The 20,611-nt window shown below is 37.0% G+C and overlaps 1 protein-coding gene across 1 annotated transcript in view; it reads right to left on the reverse strand.

Annotated features, from left to right (window-relative positions):
• Positions 1-11,633: 11,633 nt before the first annotated feature.
• Positions 11,634-20,611, reverse strand: part of LOC125412197 (cytochrome P450 2C26-like) — a 45,538-nt gene continuing 36,560 nt past the window's right edge. Inside the window, exons 8-9 of the mRNA XM_085693855.2 lie at positions 18,078-18,219; positions 11,634-12,179 (exon numbers count right to left, since the gene is read on the reverse strand). Of these exons, the coding sequence (XP_085549981.2) occupies positions 11,998-12,179; positions 18,078-18,219 (324 nt within the window). The 3' untranslated portion in view covers positions 11,634-11,997. The remainder of the gene's footprint in view (positions 12,180-18,077; positions 18,220-20,611) is intronic.

Below are 20,611 nucleotides of genomic sequence, written 5' to 3' on the forward strand. Positions count from 1 at the left end.
TCCACTTATGAGTGAGTACATACCATATTCCTTTTTTTGTGTCTGGCTTACCTCACTCAGTAAAGTGTTTTCTTTTTCCATCCATTTGCATGCAAAATTCAAGATGTCATTGTTTTTTAGCGCTGAGTAAAACTCTAATGTATATATGTTCCACACTTTCTTTAACTAGTCTTCTATTGAGGGGCACCTAGGTTGTTTTCAGTTTCTGGCTATTACAAATAGTGCTGTTTTTGATCTTAGCCATTCTGACAGGTGTATGATGGTATTTCAGATTTGTTTTGATTACTATTTCCCTGATGGGTAAGAATGTTGAACATTCCCTAAGTGTCTTTTCCCCATTTTGATTCTTCCTTTGAGAATTTTCTGTTTAGTTCTGTATCCCATTTCTTTAATTGAGTTATTTGAAATTTTAATGTCTAAATTTTTAGGTTCTTTATATATTTCTGTTTGATGTAATATTGGTGAAGTTCCTTTCCCATTTAGTAGTCTCCTTTTTTTCTTATTGTGTCCTTTACTTTACAGAAGCTTCTCAGTTTCAGGAGGTCCCATTTATTTATAGTTGTTCTCAGTGTCTATACTACTGGGTTTATATTTAGAACATGGCCTATTGTGCCCATGCATTTAAGGCTACTTCTAACTTTCTTTTCTATCAGGTCTAGTGCAGTCAGATTTATATTGAGGTTTTTAATTCATTTGGACTTGAGTTTTATACACGGGGATAGATATGGACCTATTTTCTTCTACAGGCAGACATCCAATTATGAGAGCACCATCTGTTAAAAGTACTTTCTTTTTTCCCATTGTATAATTTTAGCTTCTTTGTCAAAAATCAGTCATTCATAGGTATGTGGATTAATATCTGGGTCTTCAATTTGATACCATTGGTCACCCTCTCTGTTTTTATGCCAATACCAAGCTATTTTTCACTACTGTAGCTCTATAATTGAGCTTGATGTCAGGAATGGTGATGCCATCAGAAGTTTCTTTATTGTACAGGATTGTTTTGGCTCTCCTGGAATTTTTGTTTTTCATTATGAAGTTGAGTATTGTTCTTTCAAGGTCTGTAAAAAATTGTTGTGGGATTTTGATGGGGTATTGCATTGAATGTAGAGATAGCTTTTTGTACAATTGTCATTTTTTATTATGTTGATCTTACCTATCCAAGAACAAGCAGAATCTTTCCATTTTCTGATATACTCTTCAATTTCTTTTTCTAAAGACTTAAAGTTTTTGTGAAATAGGTCTTTCACTTTTTTGGTTAGTGTTATGCCAAGATATTTTATGTTATTTGTGGCTATTATAATAGGTGATGTTTCTCTGATTTCCCTCTCAGCCCCTTGATCATTTGTATATCGGAGGGCTATTAATTTTTTTTTAGTTGATCTTGTATCCTGCCACATTAGTGAATGTATTTATCAGCAGTAGGAATTTCCTGGAAGAGTTTTTGAGGTCACTTATATTTACTATTATATCATCTGCAAATAATGAAGGTTTGACTTCTTCCTTTCCAATTCAAAGCCCTTTGGTCTTCTTTTGTTCTCTTATTGTTATAGCTTGAGCTTGAAGCACTATGGTGAATTGATATGGAGAGAATGAACAAGATTGTCTTGTTCCTGATTTTAGTGGAATTGCTTTGAGCTTCTCGCCATTTAATTTGATGTTGGTTGTCAGCTTGTTGTATATTGTTTTTTTATTATGTTTAGATATGGAAGCAGGGGCACAAACCCGAACATATCAAAGTCAGGACTAAAAGAGTATCAGAAAAATTTCAAATCATAAAATTGAATATTTGAAGAATCTCTACTTATAATACCAGATTCCCAAAAACAATATATTTCTTCACTAATTTATCAGATTGAATGACAAGGTCTAACACTAGAGCAACAGGGTGTCACTAAGATACTAAGATTCAACAAATTATTCCTATTCCTTTGTTCATTCTTAACTGTTAGAGGTCCAAACTGTTCCCGAGTACGTATGTCCATGATACTGCTGTATTAATTTCTTTTCTTCTTTTTTCTTTCTTTTTTTTAAGTATCAGAAAGGAATTTTAGTGAGTACTAAACAGTTACTCACGTTTAATTTTCAGCGGCCTAAAATACCCCTGAACCCAAAAGGTAGGATTAAGACAAAAGACTGCATTAATATAATATAAAGAAATGAACATACCAATTGAAAGTTGCCTACATTCATAGTTAAACATTCTGTTGCTGGAAGAAAACAAGTTACCAGGTCGGACCAAAACATTTGAGGATTGTAAGAGATCTGAGTACCTGGTTTTGGTTTGTTTGTTTACTGTTTGTACTGTTTTGGATATTTTATTTTTATAAAAATACCAAGTATCAAAAAGTTTTAAATTTTTTCTCATAGTGAAATACAATGGAAGAATATATGAAATAATGAATAACAGATGGTGACTATATGTGATACATAACAATGTCTTACATATGGGATTAAACGAGTGCATTATTTTACGCAAGAATAATAAACATTATTGTTAGATGTGGGAGGTGTAAATGGTTTGCTCTGTCCCTTTAAGACACAAGCCACGTCCAATCCTTCTCAGTCCACTGAGGCAAGCTGATCTTCAGCTTCCAGCCTTAGTCCCTTTCTTTTTTGTCTCCCTCTCCAAAAGGTGACTTCTGTCTTTCTCCATTTCTCTTTCCCTTCTGTCTCTCTCTCTCTCTGTATTTCTGTCTCTGTCTCTCTCACTTATTGTCATCTTTCTGCTCTTTTCCCTTCTCTCCTTCCTATACATAACCAACTTAATAAATATCCAACCTCACTCTGCATGGTGTGCTTATTCATGTCTCTGTCTCTTGCCCACCATGTGTCTCCGTGCCCAGGACCAGCCACCATCAGAGACCTGTGGCATGGTCTCATGGCATGCCTCTCCATCTGTCTCTCCTCGGGGGATTTGATGCCCCTCGTGACCCAATGCAGCCACTTGGAGAACTGTGCTATCTCTGCCTGAGACTGGCCAATCTCAGGACCCACTGCCTGCCACTTGGGAACCTGCAGCATTTTACTTAATTCATTACAGGAGGCCGCTCTGTCTATGTGTTGCTTTTATTTGTTAATGAATCAAGAAACTGGCTTGGCCTGATAGGGTAGAACAGAGCTAGGTAGGGGATACTAAACTGAATGCCGGGAGAAGGAAGCCAGAGTCAGAGAAATGCCAGGTATCCATGCAAGACACAGATGCTGGAACTTTACCTGCTAAGCCACAACCATGTGGCAATACACAGATTGAAGGAGATGGGCTAGTTTAGGATATAAGAGTTAGTCAGAAATACACATAAGCTATTGGCCAAACAGTATTGCAAATAATATGACTTCTGTATGATTATTTCAGGGATGAGCAGCTGGGAACAAAAATGTTACCCATTACAAAAATTATTATAATGCTCAGTTTTATTTTCAAGCTTTTGCTTGTTCATTGATTGATTGATTGATTCATATTTAGTGTGTGTGTGTGTGTGTGTGTGTGTGTGTGTGTGTGTGTGTGTGCATGCTTTGGCACATGTGTGGAGATCAGGTGACAGGGAAGAGGTACAAAGATCTAGTGACTCTTCTCACCAAGTACTTCAGCTATATTCTCCATTCTAAAGTTAGGGCTTAGGTGAAGAATCAGAGTTATCATATGTCGGTAATCTGCTGTTTAGTAGTAGATCTCGCTTCTGTCATATCACATTCACCTTGTTAAGTCATAGATCTTGCTTCTGTCATATCACATTCACCTATCAAATTATCTACCATGTCATGCATCTCTTTCCAAGAAAAAAGTTTCTCCTCTAGACATCACATGATTTAGGCTTTTTCTTCTCCCAGAAAAATATTCTGGGAGGAATTCAGTACATTGATGTCTTTTCTTTTGATAATCTCATATGCAATACAAAAGACACAAGTGTCTTTGTATATCTTCATCACGGACAGGTCATTTACAAGTTCCTAATTTCTGTTTCAGAGCCTCAGTCTTGAGCTGAGATGATATCGTAATCTACTTTTTTAATCATTTCTATAACATATCCCCCTTTTATCTCTAGAGAACATTAACCATTTACAACCAAACCCTTTTAAAAGAAAACATACATTTATAAGCAATATTTGGGAATTTGGGCATAGTTTTTTAAGATATTTTCTGCTGATTGTGGGTGTTCATAATCTTGTGGGAATCCTGAGAAAATTCAGAATTACAATTAAATCTTGATTATAGTAATCTGTTAGACTGTATCATATCATTCAGTTGCCTTGAAACTGTCTGGATGTTGGATCACCTGGACCATCCTTTCCATTGGATACCTCAGAGGATCTTTGTTGATCAAACCATATTAACCTAGAAGGAATTCACAGCTTCTTATCTTCTGTAGAAGGAAAAGGAGAACCTCTTTTCCAAAGCAACATATTCTTAAACCCAAATTTTGAAGTCAAGACTCTTTTATGTTGGTTTTGCTTAGTAGCTCCCACAATGAAATGTCTTTCTGTAGTTAGTCCTTGAACAGTCAAAATAATGAATAAAAACAAAATAGCATACATAATCCAACCTCTCTGTGTATTTTCATCTTTCATGGGTTATTATATTTTTTATTACTTTATTTCTTCTTTAATGAATATTTTATTTAATTACTCTTCTAATCTAAGACTGTTTCTTTCCCTCTTCTTTCTCAAGTTTAAACCATTTATTAAATGTTGTATGACATATTTAGAGGTTTATTTTTGTATGAATCTGTCTTTAGTGCATATCAATAATCACTTTCTGACAAGGAGAGTTAGTAGGCATAGCTAGTTCCAAAGTAGAGCCTTTGACCGCTGACTTCCCCCTACTCAGATTTTCAACATGGCAGAGGTATGTCTACTGCCAGTTATGGTTTCCATGCTTACCACCCCCACTTTGAGAATCAATGGATCCATGCTGCCACCAAGCAGCCTGCAGCATGCTGCCCCCAAATCCCATTGAAGTTCTCTGTAGCAGAACTCCTAAAAGAGATCCATTCTGCCTGCACAGACCAGGAAGTTGTCTCTTAAGGGAGACATCCATCTGCTCTTTGCCAATGCCCAGAACCTGTCAGAAAAAAAAATGAGGCTACAGTGATGCCATTTCTGACTCTGATTTTGTGTATGTAGGATCTTTTTTTAAAAAAATTTTCTCAGGCTTATGTGAATGTGAGTGCTCTTCAGGGCCATCATATGTAGTTGAAAATTTTTCTTCTGCCTGTCTGTTTCTGAATAGCTACCCAGAGGCTTATGTTAGTTGCAAACTGTTTGGTCTATTATCTCAGCTTTATTTTTAACTAACTCTAACTTCATAGATTAACACATTTCTATTATTCTATATTTTACCATGAGTCTTATAGCTTGTTATCTCACATCTTGTTTCCCTTGTGGTTGTTGCTATCTCCCTGACTATGCCTTTCTCCCTTTGTTTTCCTGCTTGGCTGTATTCTGCCTGGCTATTGGCCAAATCAGCTTTTTAAATTAACTAGTATTAAATTCACAGCATACAGTGAGACACACCACATCAACTAACTTATTGAATACTATTAATGACAATTAAGCCATGAAAGTAACTAGTCATCTTATATTGCCATTTCTTAATGTGTTCAGCACTTTCATCTTAATCACTAGCGTAGTTAATTACAGGAATAAGTGTAACTTCCTGTGTATGTTTATTGTTTAGGTTATTTTACTTTATTATTTTTAAAAAGTTTTATTGTATTATTCATTGAACATTGTACAATAACACAAGGCATATTTGTATACCTATATAATAAACACTAAGCTCAATACGCAGATACTTTCTGACTTGGTCTTTTCTCTAGCCTATGTCCTCCATCAATCTCTCTTTCCTCTGGATGATTTTTATTTATATTTTCATTTCAATTTTTTTCCAGTTTACATACCAACTACAGTTACCCCTCTCTCCCCCTATCCACCACACATCCCCTACCATGCCCCCATCTCACCCCATTCACTCTCCAGAAATGTTAAGGATTCCTGGGAGAGAAAACCAAGCCTGGTATATCTAATTGAGGCATGACCAAGTTCTGTTTCACCCCACCCCCACTCCACATCAAGGCTGAGCAAGATATCCTACTATAGGGAATGGCATCTAGAAAGTCAGCTCAAGCAACAGGGATAGATACTGGTCCTACCACCAGGGACACCACAAACATACCTCACAACCAAGCCTCACAACTATTACTCATGTGCAGAGGTCCTAGTTCAGTCCTGTGCAGGCTCTCCAAGTGTCAGTCAAGAGTCCATGAGATTCCACGAGTTTACATAAGCAGTCTCTGGGAGTTTCCCTGTCATGATCTTGACCTGTGTTACTCATATAATCCTTCCCCACTCTCTTCAACTGGACTCCTGAAGCTCAGCTCACTGCTTGGCTGTGGATTTCTGCATCTGCTTCCATCAGTTACTGGATGGAGGTTCTATGATGATTATTATGGTAGTCATCAATGTAATTAGTGGAGAAAGTGGGTTCAGGCATCTTCTCCACTATTGCTCGGAATCTTAGCCTGGGTTATCCTTGTGGATTCCTAGGGATTTCCCGAAATCAGGTTTCTTCTTAACTCCACAATGGCTCCCTCTATCAAGATATCTCTTTCATTGTTCTTCCTTTCTGTCCCTTCTCCAAATCACACATCTTGTTTCCTGATATTCCCAGCCTCCATTCCTCCCTAGTTTACCCAGAAAATCTCATCTACTTCATCTTCCTAAGAAAACCATGTGTCTCTTTTTTGGTCCTCCTTGTTACCTAGCTTCTCTGGGACTGTGGATTTTATCCAATAGCCAGTTAAGAAAGCAATATTGATGCTGTGGCTGATCCAGCTGTCGTTCTCTTGTCATCCTTCTAAGGGTATTGACGACCAACCACAAGGCATGCTCCATCTCTGAACATCCAAGAGAGCATGCACAACCTTTTTCCTCCATTTTTTCCATCACATCACCATAGAAAGCCATGCCCATGGCAAATCATCCCAAAAAACATTGGCCAAAGAGATCAAGCTCCATTACACTTCTCCATTTTTTGCTAATTAAGAGGGTTCTGATTCAACATAAATTATATACAGTAAGAATTATCAAGTATCATCCAGATGAAAGAAGAAAAATGAGCAAAATTGAAACTACAGTGACCAAGAACAACATCAAGCAAGAAACACATTCTAAATATCCAGACCAGAGGTAATGCTCCAATAGCTGTCCTATTCTGAAGAATCATAGTCTTGTACTTCATATGCCTTTAGGTAAGGTAGAAGAGGATTGTAACTATAACTATCTAGTCTTCAACCCTATCAAAGCTCTGAGAAGGAAAGTAATATTACATGAATAGGCAGGAAGTCTAAGCAAGTGACTTCCAAAAAAAAAAATGTAAGAAATAACTGAAAGAGCAGGCCGCCTCAACAGACAACCAATGTTTCTCTGTATTCAGCATCACCAGTGTCAGCACAGACTTTTCTTCACGATGAGATTAGAACACACTAGAGGGACAGATAAGTAATCGGTTACTCACAGCTCCTGAAGCAGTGGAATCTAAAATGGACCTTTGGAGGTTGTTTTCTTCAGGATGCTGAATGCATTCACATTATATTATTCTTTGTCTTAGGATGCTGGGTCAGGGTTCCCCTATACCATTATGGTTTCTCTACCATCTGGTTTCTTTAAGGGGTAAATTTAAAATTTCTGAGGTTTTAACATTAACCACTGTAATTTTGGTAAGATATTAATCTAGTTCTGTTGAATACTACTATTATCATAATTGCAATCTCAAGATTTTAAGTTTACTTCAATTGTTTATTATAATTAGACTTAAAGGTGCTTCTCATGGTTCTTAAAGCATCTCTGTCCCATCTATATCTCTATCCATCTGAAATGAGTGCTAATACTTTTAACCCACAATCATTTTTTTTCCACCAAAAACCTTCAGAATGAGTCAAAAGCGTGAATATATTGCCTTTTTTATAATGCGTATTTCAGTACAGATTACACATAGTGGTAATGATAACATATCTAAAATTTTCATCTCTTTTTCTAAACTTAAAAAGAATTCTTAAGAGAGAGCAATGCACCCTGCCCTGTGTGAAGTCCAAGGCCTTCCCCAACCTTCACCCAGGCTTTGGAAGGTTTGCATCCAAAGAGAATATGATCCCATAAAGCCAGTATATGCAGTAGAGACAAGTCCCATTGCCATTATCATTGGCCACTCTGTCTGCCCCAACTGTCAACCACATTCAGAGGGTCCAGTTTGATCCCATGCTCGTTCATTCCCAGTCCAGTTGGAGTTGGTGAGCTCCCATTAGCTCAGGTACACTGTCTCAGTGGGTGAACCAACCCCTCGTGGTCCTGATTTCCTTGCTCATAGTCTCCCTCCTTCTGCTCTTCATCTGGACCTTGGGAGCTCAGTCCAACGCTCTGATGTGGGTCTCTGTCTTTGTCCCCATCCACAGGGCAGGATGCCTTGTGCTCTCTTAGGACTGAAGGGGGTGGAAGAGAGGGTGTTCGGGGGAGCGAGAGGGAAGTGCGAGGAGGAGAGTAAGTGGGAATTTTGATTGGTATTATTTATAAAGTAATAAAAGAATAAAACTTAAAGAAGAGAAAAAAAGTTCTTGCAGCATTTAGGAAATCAACTTCAATCCACCTCTCCCTGGTCAAATGAACTCCAGATAAGTATTCCTGTGAAACAACAGCCTAACTTTCCACACCTATTGTCTACACTTGTTGATGGGATCTCTTTCTTCTTCCCCTGGTTATGGAATTATCCTTCCCCAAGTAACAAAACCCTGAGCCTAGAAGTTTCAAATGCACATCTAAGACAAAAACATTCCCTTAAACTCCTTAACTTCACATTCCATCACTCCTATGTATCTGTTCCAGCATATTTTAAATTAATTAAAGGCTACAAACATCTCAATGCTGCCTGCTCTTTCCCGGGCACAGATGGTCCCACAGAACCTGGGCAGTGAGTGAAACAACCTGCTCTTTCTGGCCTTGGTGAGTATTTCAGCTTTCTCGGATCCTGAAAGATACTGATGCCCCCAGATAACAGGAAACAGTCTAAAGAGCAAGGTGTCCCCACTCCTACCTGACCAGTCACTCCTTCCTATTTACTTACCTTTTATAATAAAATAAGAATGAATGTTTTTCAACCCACATTCCAGAACCATGTGCTTCCCCCATCACTCACAAGACCTCCAAACATTGTCAGCACTAAAGGCCAATGTGACAGATCATTACCAAATCCAATGGTACACATAATAACTAAAAGCCATTGACACCCAAAATAAATATAAGCTAAATTTACAAGATTCCACTATCACCATTATTGTATGGTTTCTTTTGTGTGTGCTCCATATCACCCTCTAAAGCATTTGTTATCACAGCCTATTCTCTCTTCATCTCTCTCTCTCTCTCTCTATGTCTCTCCCTCTTTCTATCCTAGATTTCATTACCTCTTCTGAGGCAGTCATTTTCACACCATTTTCTCAATAAATACCTTGCTTATGTCTATTGCACAGTGTGATTTTGTGGCATCATTCACTCTATAATTGATAAGAAAACCTTTAGATAAAAATTCCTTATGCATATATTGTTACATATTTATGTACATATTTCTAATAATAAATACAATTGCCACAGTCTGTATACTGTATACTTGTATGCATATTTACAAGTAACATTATACATTTTTAAGATTTAATTAAAATATTTTATGCCTGTGTTTGTATATACAGTTTTGAGCAGGTATCTGAATAAGCCCTTGAAAAGTGTTGGAAGTTGTCAATGTTGTTGTAGGCTGTTGCGAGCCTCTATATGTGAGTACTGAAAACCATGCTGCATGGTTACTTTCAAAAGCAGTAACCCTATTTATTTCCTTATTTGTCTCTCTTGTCCCAATTTATTACACATTTTCTTAAATTTAAACTACATAAAAGATGGTTCTGTGTTGTTTTAAAAAGATGGTTCTGTGTTGTTTTATGTGTCTTGAAATATTTAGTGTCATATCTTTTAATAGAAAACCTGACTGAAGGAAGTATAAGTATCTTGATCCAGTTTTACAGAAAACCTTATTTTAAAACATTTTTATCTGTGCATAGATTGCACAGGTTGCATGAATGTTTGCTTTTGCACTGACACTGATGTGTATGTAGTCGTATGTCTGCATTCACCACTGTAACAGTGACTAAGGGGAACAAAGTGCTTTCTTGTAACTGATAGGAAAGTTTATGAGTGATGTCATTTGCCATGTGACATAACAGAATATCAGCAGATGGAAATTGATATTTAGGTTGTCAGCCCACCAGGAGGAATCACTCTGAGGGGAAAACATTTTGTGAAGTAACGGACAGAAACAAATGATCTTAAAGAATCTATAGCCTCATGCTTTATAAGATAACCACTAGATAGATAACAAAATGACTGCTTCTTTCCTTGCATCTTTAAGCTACAGCTCACCAATTAGGGAGTTGACTGAGAAAAAAATGTTCCTTCCCTGCTATGTGACAAGTTAATTATATTTATTTCATGTGAGTTATTGGAATAACTCTGCTTTTATCATTTACTAAAGAATTGAAATGTGACATTCAAATGTTGCTCCTGGATTACTTGATAGATTCTGTTTGGTAAATATATCTGTGAAGAACAAAGAAGAACTGAAGAATTCAACATAAGAGAATAAAAAAGGATCCATCATGAGAATGTATAAGTGTCTTTTCCCCTCCAACACTCAGATAGAAAGTCTTAGTGGATTTCTTTCATACCCTGGGCAGTTTAGGAGTTTGCTCTTTCTAGGTTGTGGTTGTTATATCTCATTTAATACCTTCCAGTGCTGTGGGAAGAGAATATAGCAACTAACATAATAAAAATGATGCTTCCTCTGACTGTTATTCTTGCTGTAGAGAAGACGGGAGCTTAGAGCTATGATAAACAATATGGAATTGAAATGCATGCTCAGGATTAAACATGAAGAAGCAAGTCAAAAGCATATTTAAAATGTTTACATTTGTTTACTAGCAAAGCATGAAATGACCTTACTCTTCCTGTATATTCTACCTATTTCTCTACAGCTTGCTGCAGCTCCTGTTCACTGTATATCTCTTTAAAATGCAAGTGCGTCCAGTAACTATAGGGGATTCCCAGCTAAATAGCTTTCTCTCACCATCCTCTTCAATAATTTCTCTTGCCTATGTGTGTTCCAGGGAAGAGTATAGGCCTGTGTGCGTACATGATAACAGACTGCTTGTACAATAGTGAATATTTGCCTCCTTGTGTGTTGTGTGTAAATATGTGCACCTGCATGATCATGTGGAGGTCTGAGTTCAGTCTTTGAACTCCGTTATCCCAGTGAGACTCAATACTTGGCAAGTATACTGGATGAGTTAGCTCTATCCAGGGATGCTTTTGACTCAGTCTTCCACTGTAGTATAATTAGTAATCACTACCAGGTCTGACCTTTAAGTTTTGTTTTGAATATAAATGTATGTACTTAAGTCCTGTATGACAAGAGCATTGCTGTCTGAGCCATCTCAACTTTTCTCGACTTTACATTCTTAAAATTTCTTGTTATATAGTCCAACAGGACCTTTGGGAACGCCTTTTTCTTTCATCTCTTATTAAAACTGATGGAAAGTCTGTTGAAATCAGAAATACAAATTTAATATGTCATTGTCAAGGACATACAGGAGATACAAATATAACTGTGAATTATTATATTGTTGGACACTATTGATTTTATGTGGAAGCCATGTTAACTACAGCTTTAGATACATGTGAGTACAAGGGATAGTAACAGTGCTACGGAAATATGAAACTGCAAATATCTTTGGCGATGACTTCAGAGACTGTAAAATGGAGAATTGATGATGTCCATGAGAAATTAGAGAACAGAAGCTGTGAGAATGTGGAAGGACACTGGATGCTTTCCGGGAAAGTGTTATATACAAACTTTGGGGGTGATTTCAGAGAAGAACACAGCAGGAACCAGGCATCTCATTTTCATTAAACAGGAATGAAGCAGAGCTGGAAAGGGGGAAGTGATATAGAAAATCCATTGACCAGTGGGGCATCATTGATATCTTTCAGAGGAACCAGAGATTTCAGCTTGAAGTTCTGTAAAATGGTGGTCAGGAATAGAAACAGCTCCATGCGGGCCAGACCTTCTCCTAAACACATTCGTTTTCCTGTAGGGGAAAAAAAGTAAAAAAAGGTAACTATGCCTTGTATGTGAGTGAGTGTGGGATGCAGTATGTTTGTAACTAGCACAAGAGACTAATGTATGTGCTGTGTTATTGGATGAGTGGTTAGTTGTATGGGTGGGTTCTTGGACAATTGCTTAAGCAAATACATAAAGGTGGGGTGTCCGAAGCTGTGTAATCCAGTCTCAGATCAGCATACAAAAGCAAGTACTATGGTCTCTGCAAAGGAAGTCCAGTGGGGATAGTATGTCACTTGTCAGAATACAGTGGATCTGGGCACCTAGAAGGATAGTGACATATTTGCTAGGCTTGTGTGCACTTTTCTCTTTCATTCTATTGGTGATTCTTTTGGTGATTTTTAGTTTCACTTTGGCAGTCACACACGCAACAGCTCTAATTTTCCTTGGAAACTCCATTCTTTCTCAAATAGTTTTCTCTAAGATTCAGCTGGGGTTTAATACTTCTCAATTTCTTGTCTGGAAATATTAACTGCAATGCCTTATCCTAGAAACTTTCCTGCCTTAGTAGAGGCAGTAAAAATTAACTAGGTTTGCTTTCTTTATTGTTTTCAGGAAAAGGCAGATAGCAATACACCGTGAAGGAAGGAACTCAGAATGGTAATGGCAGAAAATACTGAGTTCATGTGAGGAAACAACACCTGGAACATTTACCATACCTCACAGTTCTGCGAAGGAGACTGAGGTAATCAATACACAAAGAATGGAATTACACAGTACCAACAGTTGAGAATAAGTTCCCTGGATACCAAGAATTATTGGCAGGATATGGTATACTACAATAGGACAAAATGCAATGCAAAATCTGGGATGAATAAATCAGGAGCAATTTGTTGGTGGAAGAAGGAAGGTACAGTGGAATGGGAGAAGAGTGTGTTGACAAAGTTTGTCTTTTATAGAGAGAACGAGAGGAATAGCACCATCTTGAAGGCCAGGAAAATATATAAAAGCGTTTCCTACAGATACAAAAGAATTACTGAGGTTTAAATATTTTTGTCCTAAGAGCAATGTACCCATGTCGGTAACTTTTTAACTTTTAAACTGCGAGTAGTTGCCACCTTAGGTATGTGCTGCAAGAACAGTATGTGCTTAGCTAGATAGTTAGTTAAACTTGCAAAAGTGCCAGACTCTATGCCTAGATTGAGGGTGTATAAGGGATGAGAAAATGTGTTTCGGTAGTAGATAAGGGGCTAAAAGAGTTTTTTATGATGACTATGCTGTAATTCTTAGAAGTCAATAAGGGAAACCAATAATGAAACTATTCATGAAATCCTGGTAGAACAAGCTCTGTTAACATATAAATAAAGATTGCTCATATTATTCGGTGCTAATTGTGTGCAATCATTAGGCAGTCAGTAGAAGGCCCTAAACTTGAGGCAGGATATTGGCACTGGAGTACATGTTTTTCCCAAATAACATACGATCTTCAGAAATATATTGCTGAAGACTATCCTGAAAGGAAAATAAACCAGAGGTATGCATGAGCTATATAATTATACAGCAACATAAATCAAATTAGCCTAGCAGATATTTACTGATAATTTAACACAGTCATTGATGATCTACCTTATTCTGAGCAGTTCATGAACTTTTGTCTAAATCAGAATACATACATGGACCCAAAGCATTTCTCAGTAGATTGAAGAAAGTTAAAAGATGATCTTGCAAACTATCTGATTGCCATGGATTAAAGATAAATACCCACTACTGAAAGAAACTCTTGAAAGTTTAAAAACTCATGGAAACTGAACAAACCTCTACTGAATGAAAAATGAGTCAAAGGAGAAATTAATTGCTTTTAAAGTTGAATAAAAGTGAACACTAAAAACTATGACCCATGTTGAAGTTTCTCCTAAGAGGTTAGGTCATAGACCTAATTGTCCAACAAAACAAAAGCAAGGGAGAAAAAGAAAGGGTGGTAAAGAGAAAGAGATACAGAGAGAACACATATTAACTAAATGTCACACCTGAAAGCTATAGAAGAAAATGAAAAAAATAATACCCAGGAGGTAAAGATGGAAAGAAACAATTAAAGTGAAGTCTGAAATGAGTAAATATAAACAAAACAACAAGACAATACAGAGAATCAATGAAAGTTAGAATTGATTCATTGGGGAAAACAATACAGTTGATAAACCTTTAACAAATATACTAAAGGGTGAAGAGAAACAATCTAATTTAATAAAAGTAGATTTGAAAATTGCATAAAAAACGCTGAGGAAAGTCAGACAACAATAAGGGCACAGTGCAAAAATATGTATCCAACTAAATTGGAAAATCTAAAAGACAGATATAAATTTTTGATATATACAACTTAAAAGAGTTAAATCTGATTTAAGATAAGAAATTTAAACAAACTTATAACTCACAGTGGAAAAGAAGTAGTAATTAAAAGTTTTCAACCAAGCAAGCCTAGGGTATGATGGACTCTGTGAAGCAATTTATCAGTTTCAAAGAACAGTAAATAAAATTGACTCCAAACTATTCTGCAAAATAGAAACAAAAGGAACATTGCCTCATTATTTTTATGAGGTCACAATTACCCTGATATGGAAACCACATGAAGGCCTAACTGAAAAAGGGAATTCCAGGCAGATAGGAGTGGTGAGGGCTTTTTCTCAGCACTTGGTAGGCAGAGGCAGCAGTATTTCTACAAATTCAAAGCCAGCCTGGTCTACAGAGCAAGTTCCAGGACAAGCAATGCTTTTATACCGGGAAACACTATCTCAGAAACAAACAAACAAACAAACAAACAAAAAACAAGGAGGAGGGTGACAGAGCGAAAGTATTACAGAATTATTTATCAATTTGCCTTATGAATACACCATAAAAATACTCAATAAAATATTTGCAAGGCAAATACAGGACCACTTTCAAAAGATTATGTACAATGTTAAAATAGGCTTCGTTTCAGAGATGAAGGAATGGTTCAATATATATATATATATATATATATATATATATATATATATATATATATACATACATATTCATCATATAAGGAAAGTAGAAGATAATAACACAATTATATTTTCATTAGTAAAGGCTTTTTCCCAAATAGCACATTCCTTTCTCTGAAATGTCCTGAAATAGACTAGGGCTGTTAGAAACTGAGGTCAACATAATAAGAGTGACTTAGCATTAGGCCATAGACAAAGTCAACCTAAACAGAAAATCTCAAAGCATTTTTACTAAAATCAGGAAGATGATAGGAATGTCCACACTTTCCATATCTTTTTAATATAATATTTGAAGTATTAGTTAAAGTTATTAGACAACTGAAAGAAATCAAGGGAAGGAAAATAGGAAAGGAAGAATCAAAAATAGCCCTTACTTGTAGAAAAAATACAACAGGCCCATCTACAGGTGAAAGACTCTTTCAGCAAAGTGACAGGATGCAAAATTAACACAGAAAAAAACAGCAGGTTTTCTATGTACAATTGAGAATTGTATTTAGCAGGAAATTAAAGAAAAAATGCTTTTGCAATATTCAAAAACAAAGAGAACAAAAACAACAAAAATAAAAAACCAAACCAAAAACAAACAGAAAAGTAAACAAACAAACAAACAAACAAACATATTTTAGAGTATTTCTAACAAAATAAGTGAAATATTTAAGATAAAATCTTCAAGACATTGAAGAAATAGACGAAGATATTAGAAGATGGAAAGTTTTCCTGTGCTCATGGATCAGTGGGATTAATATAGTGAAATCGATCACCATATCAAATCAATCTACAGATTCAATGCCATTCCCATAAAAATTCCGACACAATTGTTTATGAAAATTGAGAGGAGAATTTTCAGCTTTACATAGAAACACAAAAGATCTAGGATAACTAAAAGGATCTTGAATGATAAAAGAATGACTACAGGTATCATTATCTCTGATAGATAATCACTATCTCTGATTTCAAATTATACTACAGAGCTATAGCAATAAAAATCAGCATGATATTGGTACAAAAAGAAAGAGGTTGAAGGAATCATGTTATGAGTTTATCGTCAAAATAAGTTGATCCATGAAGGAACATCCATGTCAAGCTATATGTCAGAACAGACCCTGTAGGTGTGAAGATGCAATATTTGTGACTAACAACCTGCTTGGTGGAGTGGCAGAGGCCCCAAAGATTCCAATAGAGTCTCCTGCCACAGCTACAAGGATTCCATGACCTCATGGTAACCTGGAAGTTTCCTACACCTAGACCTAGGATACACACACACACACACACACACACACACACACAAACACACACACTCTTGTGTGTGTGTGCGTATTCATAAAATTCTCTATTTTTTAAACAATTGAACATGTTTGAATGTGTGGGTGAATGAATTTGTCAAAGTTACTTGTTTGGGAAGTTCAGAGAATGGCTCCAGGTCTCCTGGAGCAGGGAATACACGTGGTTGTGAGCTTCCCAGGATTAGTGCTGGGTATTTGACTCAGGTTTATGGCAAAGGAAGAAAGTTCTCTTAATTGCTAATTCATTTACCCAGCCCTTTATTACCTTTGCAAAAATGACTAACATTAGCCAAAATCCCAGCCAGGACTGGGAATATGCTCAAAAAGTCACCCGTCTAATGAAGAAATGTGGGCAGCTACAGGCTACTCAAAGAGTAGTTCCAGTTTTCAGTTATCAGTTTGGCCACCTGTAGGTTATTCATGCTTCAGAGCATTTCACTAAACTTGAACCACACTAGCAGGACATAGTGTACTCGGTGCTTTAAGAATGTGTTGCATGGCTGGGGCAGACTAAGGAGCCACTGGCAGTGGCACCAGGATTTATCACTACTGCATGTACTGGCTTTTTGGGATCCTATTCTATTTGGGTGTATACCATGCTCAGGCTAAATATAGTAAGGAGAGCCTTGGACATTCCACAAGGCAATGTGCCTTGCTCTCTCTGAGAATTGGTTGGGGGTGGGGTGAGAGGGTTTGTGGGGGTTTGGCCAGAGGGGAAAACGTGGAAACTTGGATTGGTATTTTTATTTCTTAAAAAATCTAATAAATTAAAATAAAGAAATAGAAAAGGGGTGGAAACTGGAAGAGGAATAAAAGTGCTATATACTAGTTGCATACTAAAAAATGAACATGTATGAAGTTGTAGTAAGAGAGAATCACTCAGGGTGAGAATTAAAGTCATTTGATGATTGCAATGAAAAATAGATGTGGTTTTGATGAAAAGTCATTGTATACATATATAAAACTCAAACAATAAGAATGAGATTGTAAAATGATATTAATTTTTGGTTTTGTCTTTCATTTATGTCCTTTGTGCCAGATAGAAAGTCATAAGTTACAATGTTGATTCATATTTATGTTTTATATTTGAGGTATTAGAAAGAAAAATTGTGCATATTTCTCCCTAGCCACTGTCTTGGTCAGGGATGGGTGTTTCTCTCTAATCACAAGTCCAAGCACATCAACCCTTTCTCATCTGCTTCCCTGAGTGGGCTTCATGCCATCGGAGCTTTTCTGTATTTTTTGGATGTGTTTCTACATAGCTGAGCCTGGAGAAGTGTGAAACAACAACAAAACATGTAAAATTATGGTAGAGACTTTATTTATTGGCAATTGTTCAAAGGCTAAATGACGTTTATTCTCTATGATGATGTCTTTTGTATCCCTGAGATTTACATGTAAAGGAAGACTGCAAACTGTATAACCACTAGTATTCTTTACTTTATTGAAGTGTGTGAAGTAAGTGTAACCTCCAAATTTGATTCCAGCAGGGAAGAAGTGTCAAGGACAATGCATAGGTACTAATCACACACAAAATACAAGTCTATGAGTCACTTAGGAGTCACTGCAAAATTTCCTAAAGCTCCTCATGTCACCAAAGTCATGAAAATGAGGTTTTATTACCTGCTGAGAAAGGCATAAAGTAGTCACTTTTCTTAAAGTTTCCTTTTGCATCCAGAAAATGAGCAGGATCAAATGTCTCTGGATTGGGGAATTCATTGCTGTCATACAACACTGATGATAGTGATGTTAATATGGTCGTTCCCTGCAAACAACTCACACAAAGACACCAAGTTACAAAGATATCATGGCTCCATAAAGTAGGTACAAAGAAGATCGGGGACATTTCGACAGACAGAACATGAAGGGAACAGGATGGAGTCTGCGACATGCCACAGTGCTATGCCTACTGTTCCCCTACTGAATTTGAAGTCAGCACTTAGGTTTTGATAGTAATCCTTCTGAGTCTGTTCTGTTTCCCTGCACACTTGGACATGGATGTTTCAACACCTGCTGCTCTAGTTTATCAGTTGCTTTATATAAGTCACAAGGTTCATGATATCATGTGGAGAGCTGTACTGTATGTAAATAATACAGGAACTCATTCATGACGGAACACAAATAAAGTCTATACAAACGAACATCAATTGGTTTCTCTCATGGACCGATTTCAGATATTGATGTATTCCTACAGGTCAACGAAGGAATGGTCTCTTCTCACATGTACTGTCTATGTATATAAACACACATAAACCAGAAGGAGGGACGCTGCTTTATGAGGGACCAGAACTAATGGAACATGAAAGGAAGCAATGTAATTCTTTTTAATTTATTCTTCTCTCATATTCTGCATCCTCATCTCCTTCCAATCCTCCTAGTCCCACAAACTACTCTCTCTTTCAGATCCACTGCGACTCTGCTCTCCTTCAGAAAAGGCAGGTCTCCCAGGGATGTCAACTGAGCAAGGGATAACAAGATGCAAAACAGCTATGCAAAATATCCATATCAAAGCAGGAAGATAAATCATATATCAAGAACAAGAAAAAGTGCCAAAGATTCTGCACAGCCAGTGTTTGGAGTTTCACTAGAAACCCAAGATAGGGGCTAGAGAGATGGCTCAAAGGTTAAGAGCATTGCCTGCTCTTCCAAAGGTACTGAGTTCTATTTCCAGCAACCACATGGTGGCTCACAACCATCTTTAATGGGGTCTGGTGCCCTTTTCTGTGTGCAGGCATACCCAAAGACAGAATATTGTATGCATAATATATAAATAAATATTAAAAAAGAAAACCAAGATAAACAACCAAAACTACTTTCAAAGGACATAGTGTAGATCCATACAGGCCCCATGGTGGCTGCTTCAGGCTCTGTGAGCACCTTTCAGACCCCCTGAGCTAATTCTGTGGGCTGTGTTCTCCTGGCATCTATGACTCCTCTGATTCCTACCATACTCCCTCCTCCTCTTCCACAAGAATTCCAAAACTCTGCCTAAGGTTTCTGTATTAGTCTGCATCTGTTCACATCAACTGCCAGAGGAAGTCTCTCTGACGACCACTGATCCATAAAGCACATTTTATTTTAATAGGATCTATTATTTTTGTTTTTTTTGCCAGTTCTTTTTCATTCTACCATAGGCCTCTGGGCCTTTCAACTCTTGTTTCCTGTGCATCCATCCAGGCAGCATTTGACTTGGGTCTCCTCTCCTGGCATGGGCCACAATTAGACAAGTCATTGCTTGACCAGAGATATTATTACTCCATAACATCTTGTTGGCAGGACAACTTATTGGTCAAAGGTTTTGTGGCTGAGATAACATTTATTCCAGCCTCTTACTGGAAACTTTGCCTGCTAACAGAAGATTGATGGTTTAGGCTCCTTGGCCCCTATTACTAGGACTCCTAAGAACACACTTACAGATTCCAGGGATTTTTCCCTGCACAAGGTTTCCATCATGATTCTCAGTGCCATCAAATTTTAGCCATTTTGCCCTATGCCCTATGAACTCTTCTTCCATCACCCCACACATATTATCCCTCCCCTTCCCATTTCCAATGGCCTTCAAAATCCACCAAATCTATTCTACTTTTGTTCCAAGGTTAATCCATGTATTTCCTCTTGAGCCCTCCTTGTTATTTTGCCTCTCTGGGTCTGTGGATTAACAGTTATCCATTAACTAATACCTACTATCAGTTTATAAGTGAGTTAATACCGTGTTTGTGTTTTCTGAGCCTAGGTTACCTACTTGAGATTTTTTTTTTACCAGTTACATCCATTTGCCTGCAAATTTCTTGATACAATATTTATAGAAACTGACAATATTTTACTAGTAAATAGACCACAATTTTTCTATGGGGTCTTAAATTAGGGGCAAAGTATAGTTTTTCCTGTCCATGGATCTTATAATCAAAACTGCTATGAACATGGTTGTGCAAGTGTGGTTTCGGTAGGATGGATCATCTTTTTGAGTATTTGCCCATCATTGGAAAATTTGGTTCTTGAGGTAGACTGATTAACAATATTCACAGCAATATGCATATTATTTCTGCAATGTATTTAAAAGTTTGTATTCCCACTAGGAATGTAGGAGGATCCAGATTGCTATACATTCTTGTCAACATGTGGTATTACTTGTGTGGTTGATCTGACATTCTAACAGG

This window comes from Myodes glareolus, chromosome 7, assembly GCF_982192425.1.
Source record: "Myodes glareolus chromosome 7, mMyoGla1.1, whole genome shotgun sequence".
NCBI lineage: Eukaryota > Metazoa > Chordata > Mammalia > Rodentia > Cricetidae > Myodes > Myodes glareolus.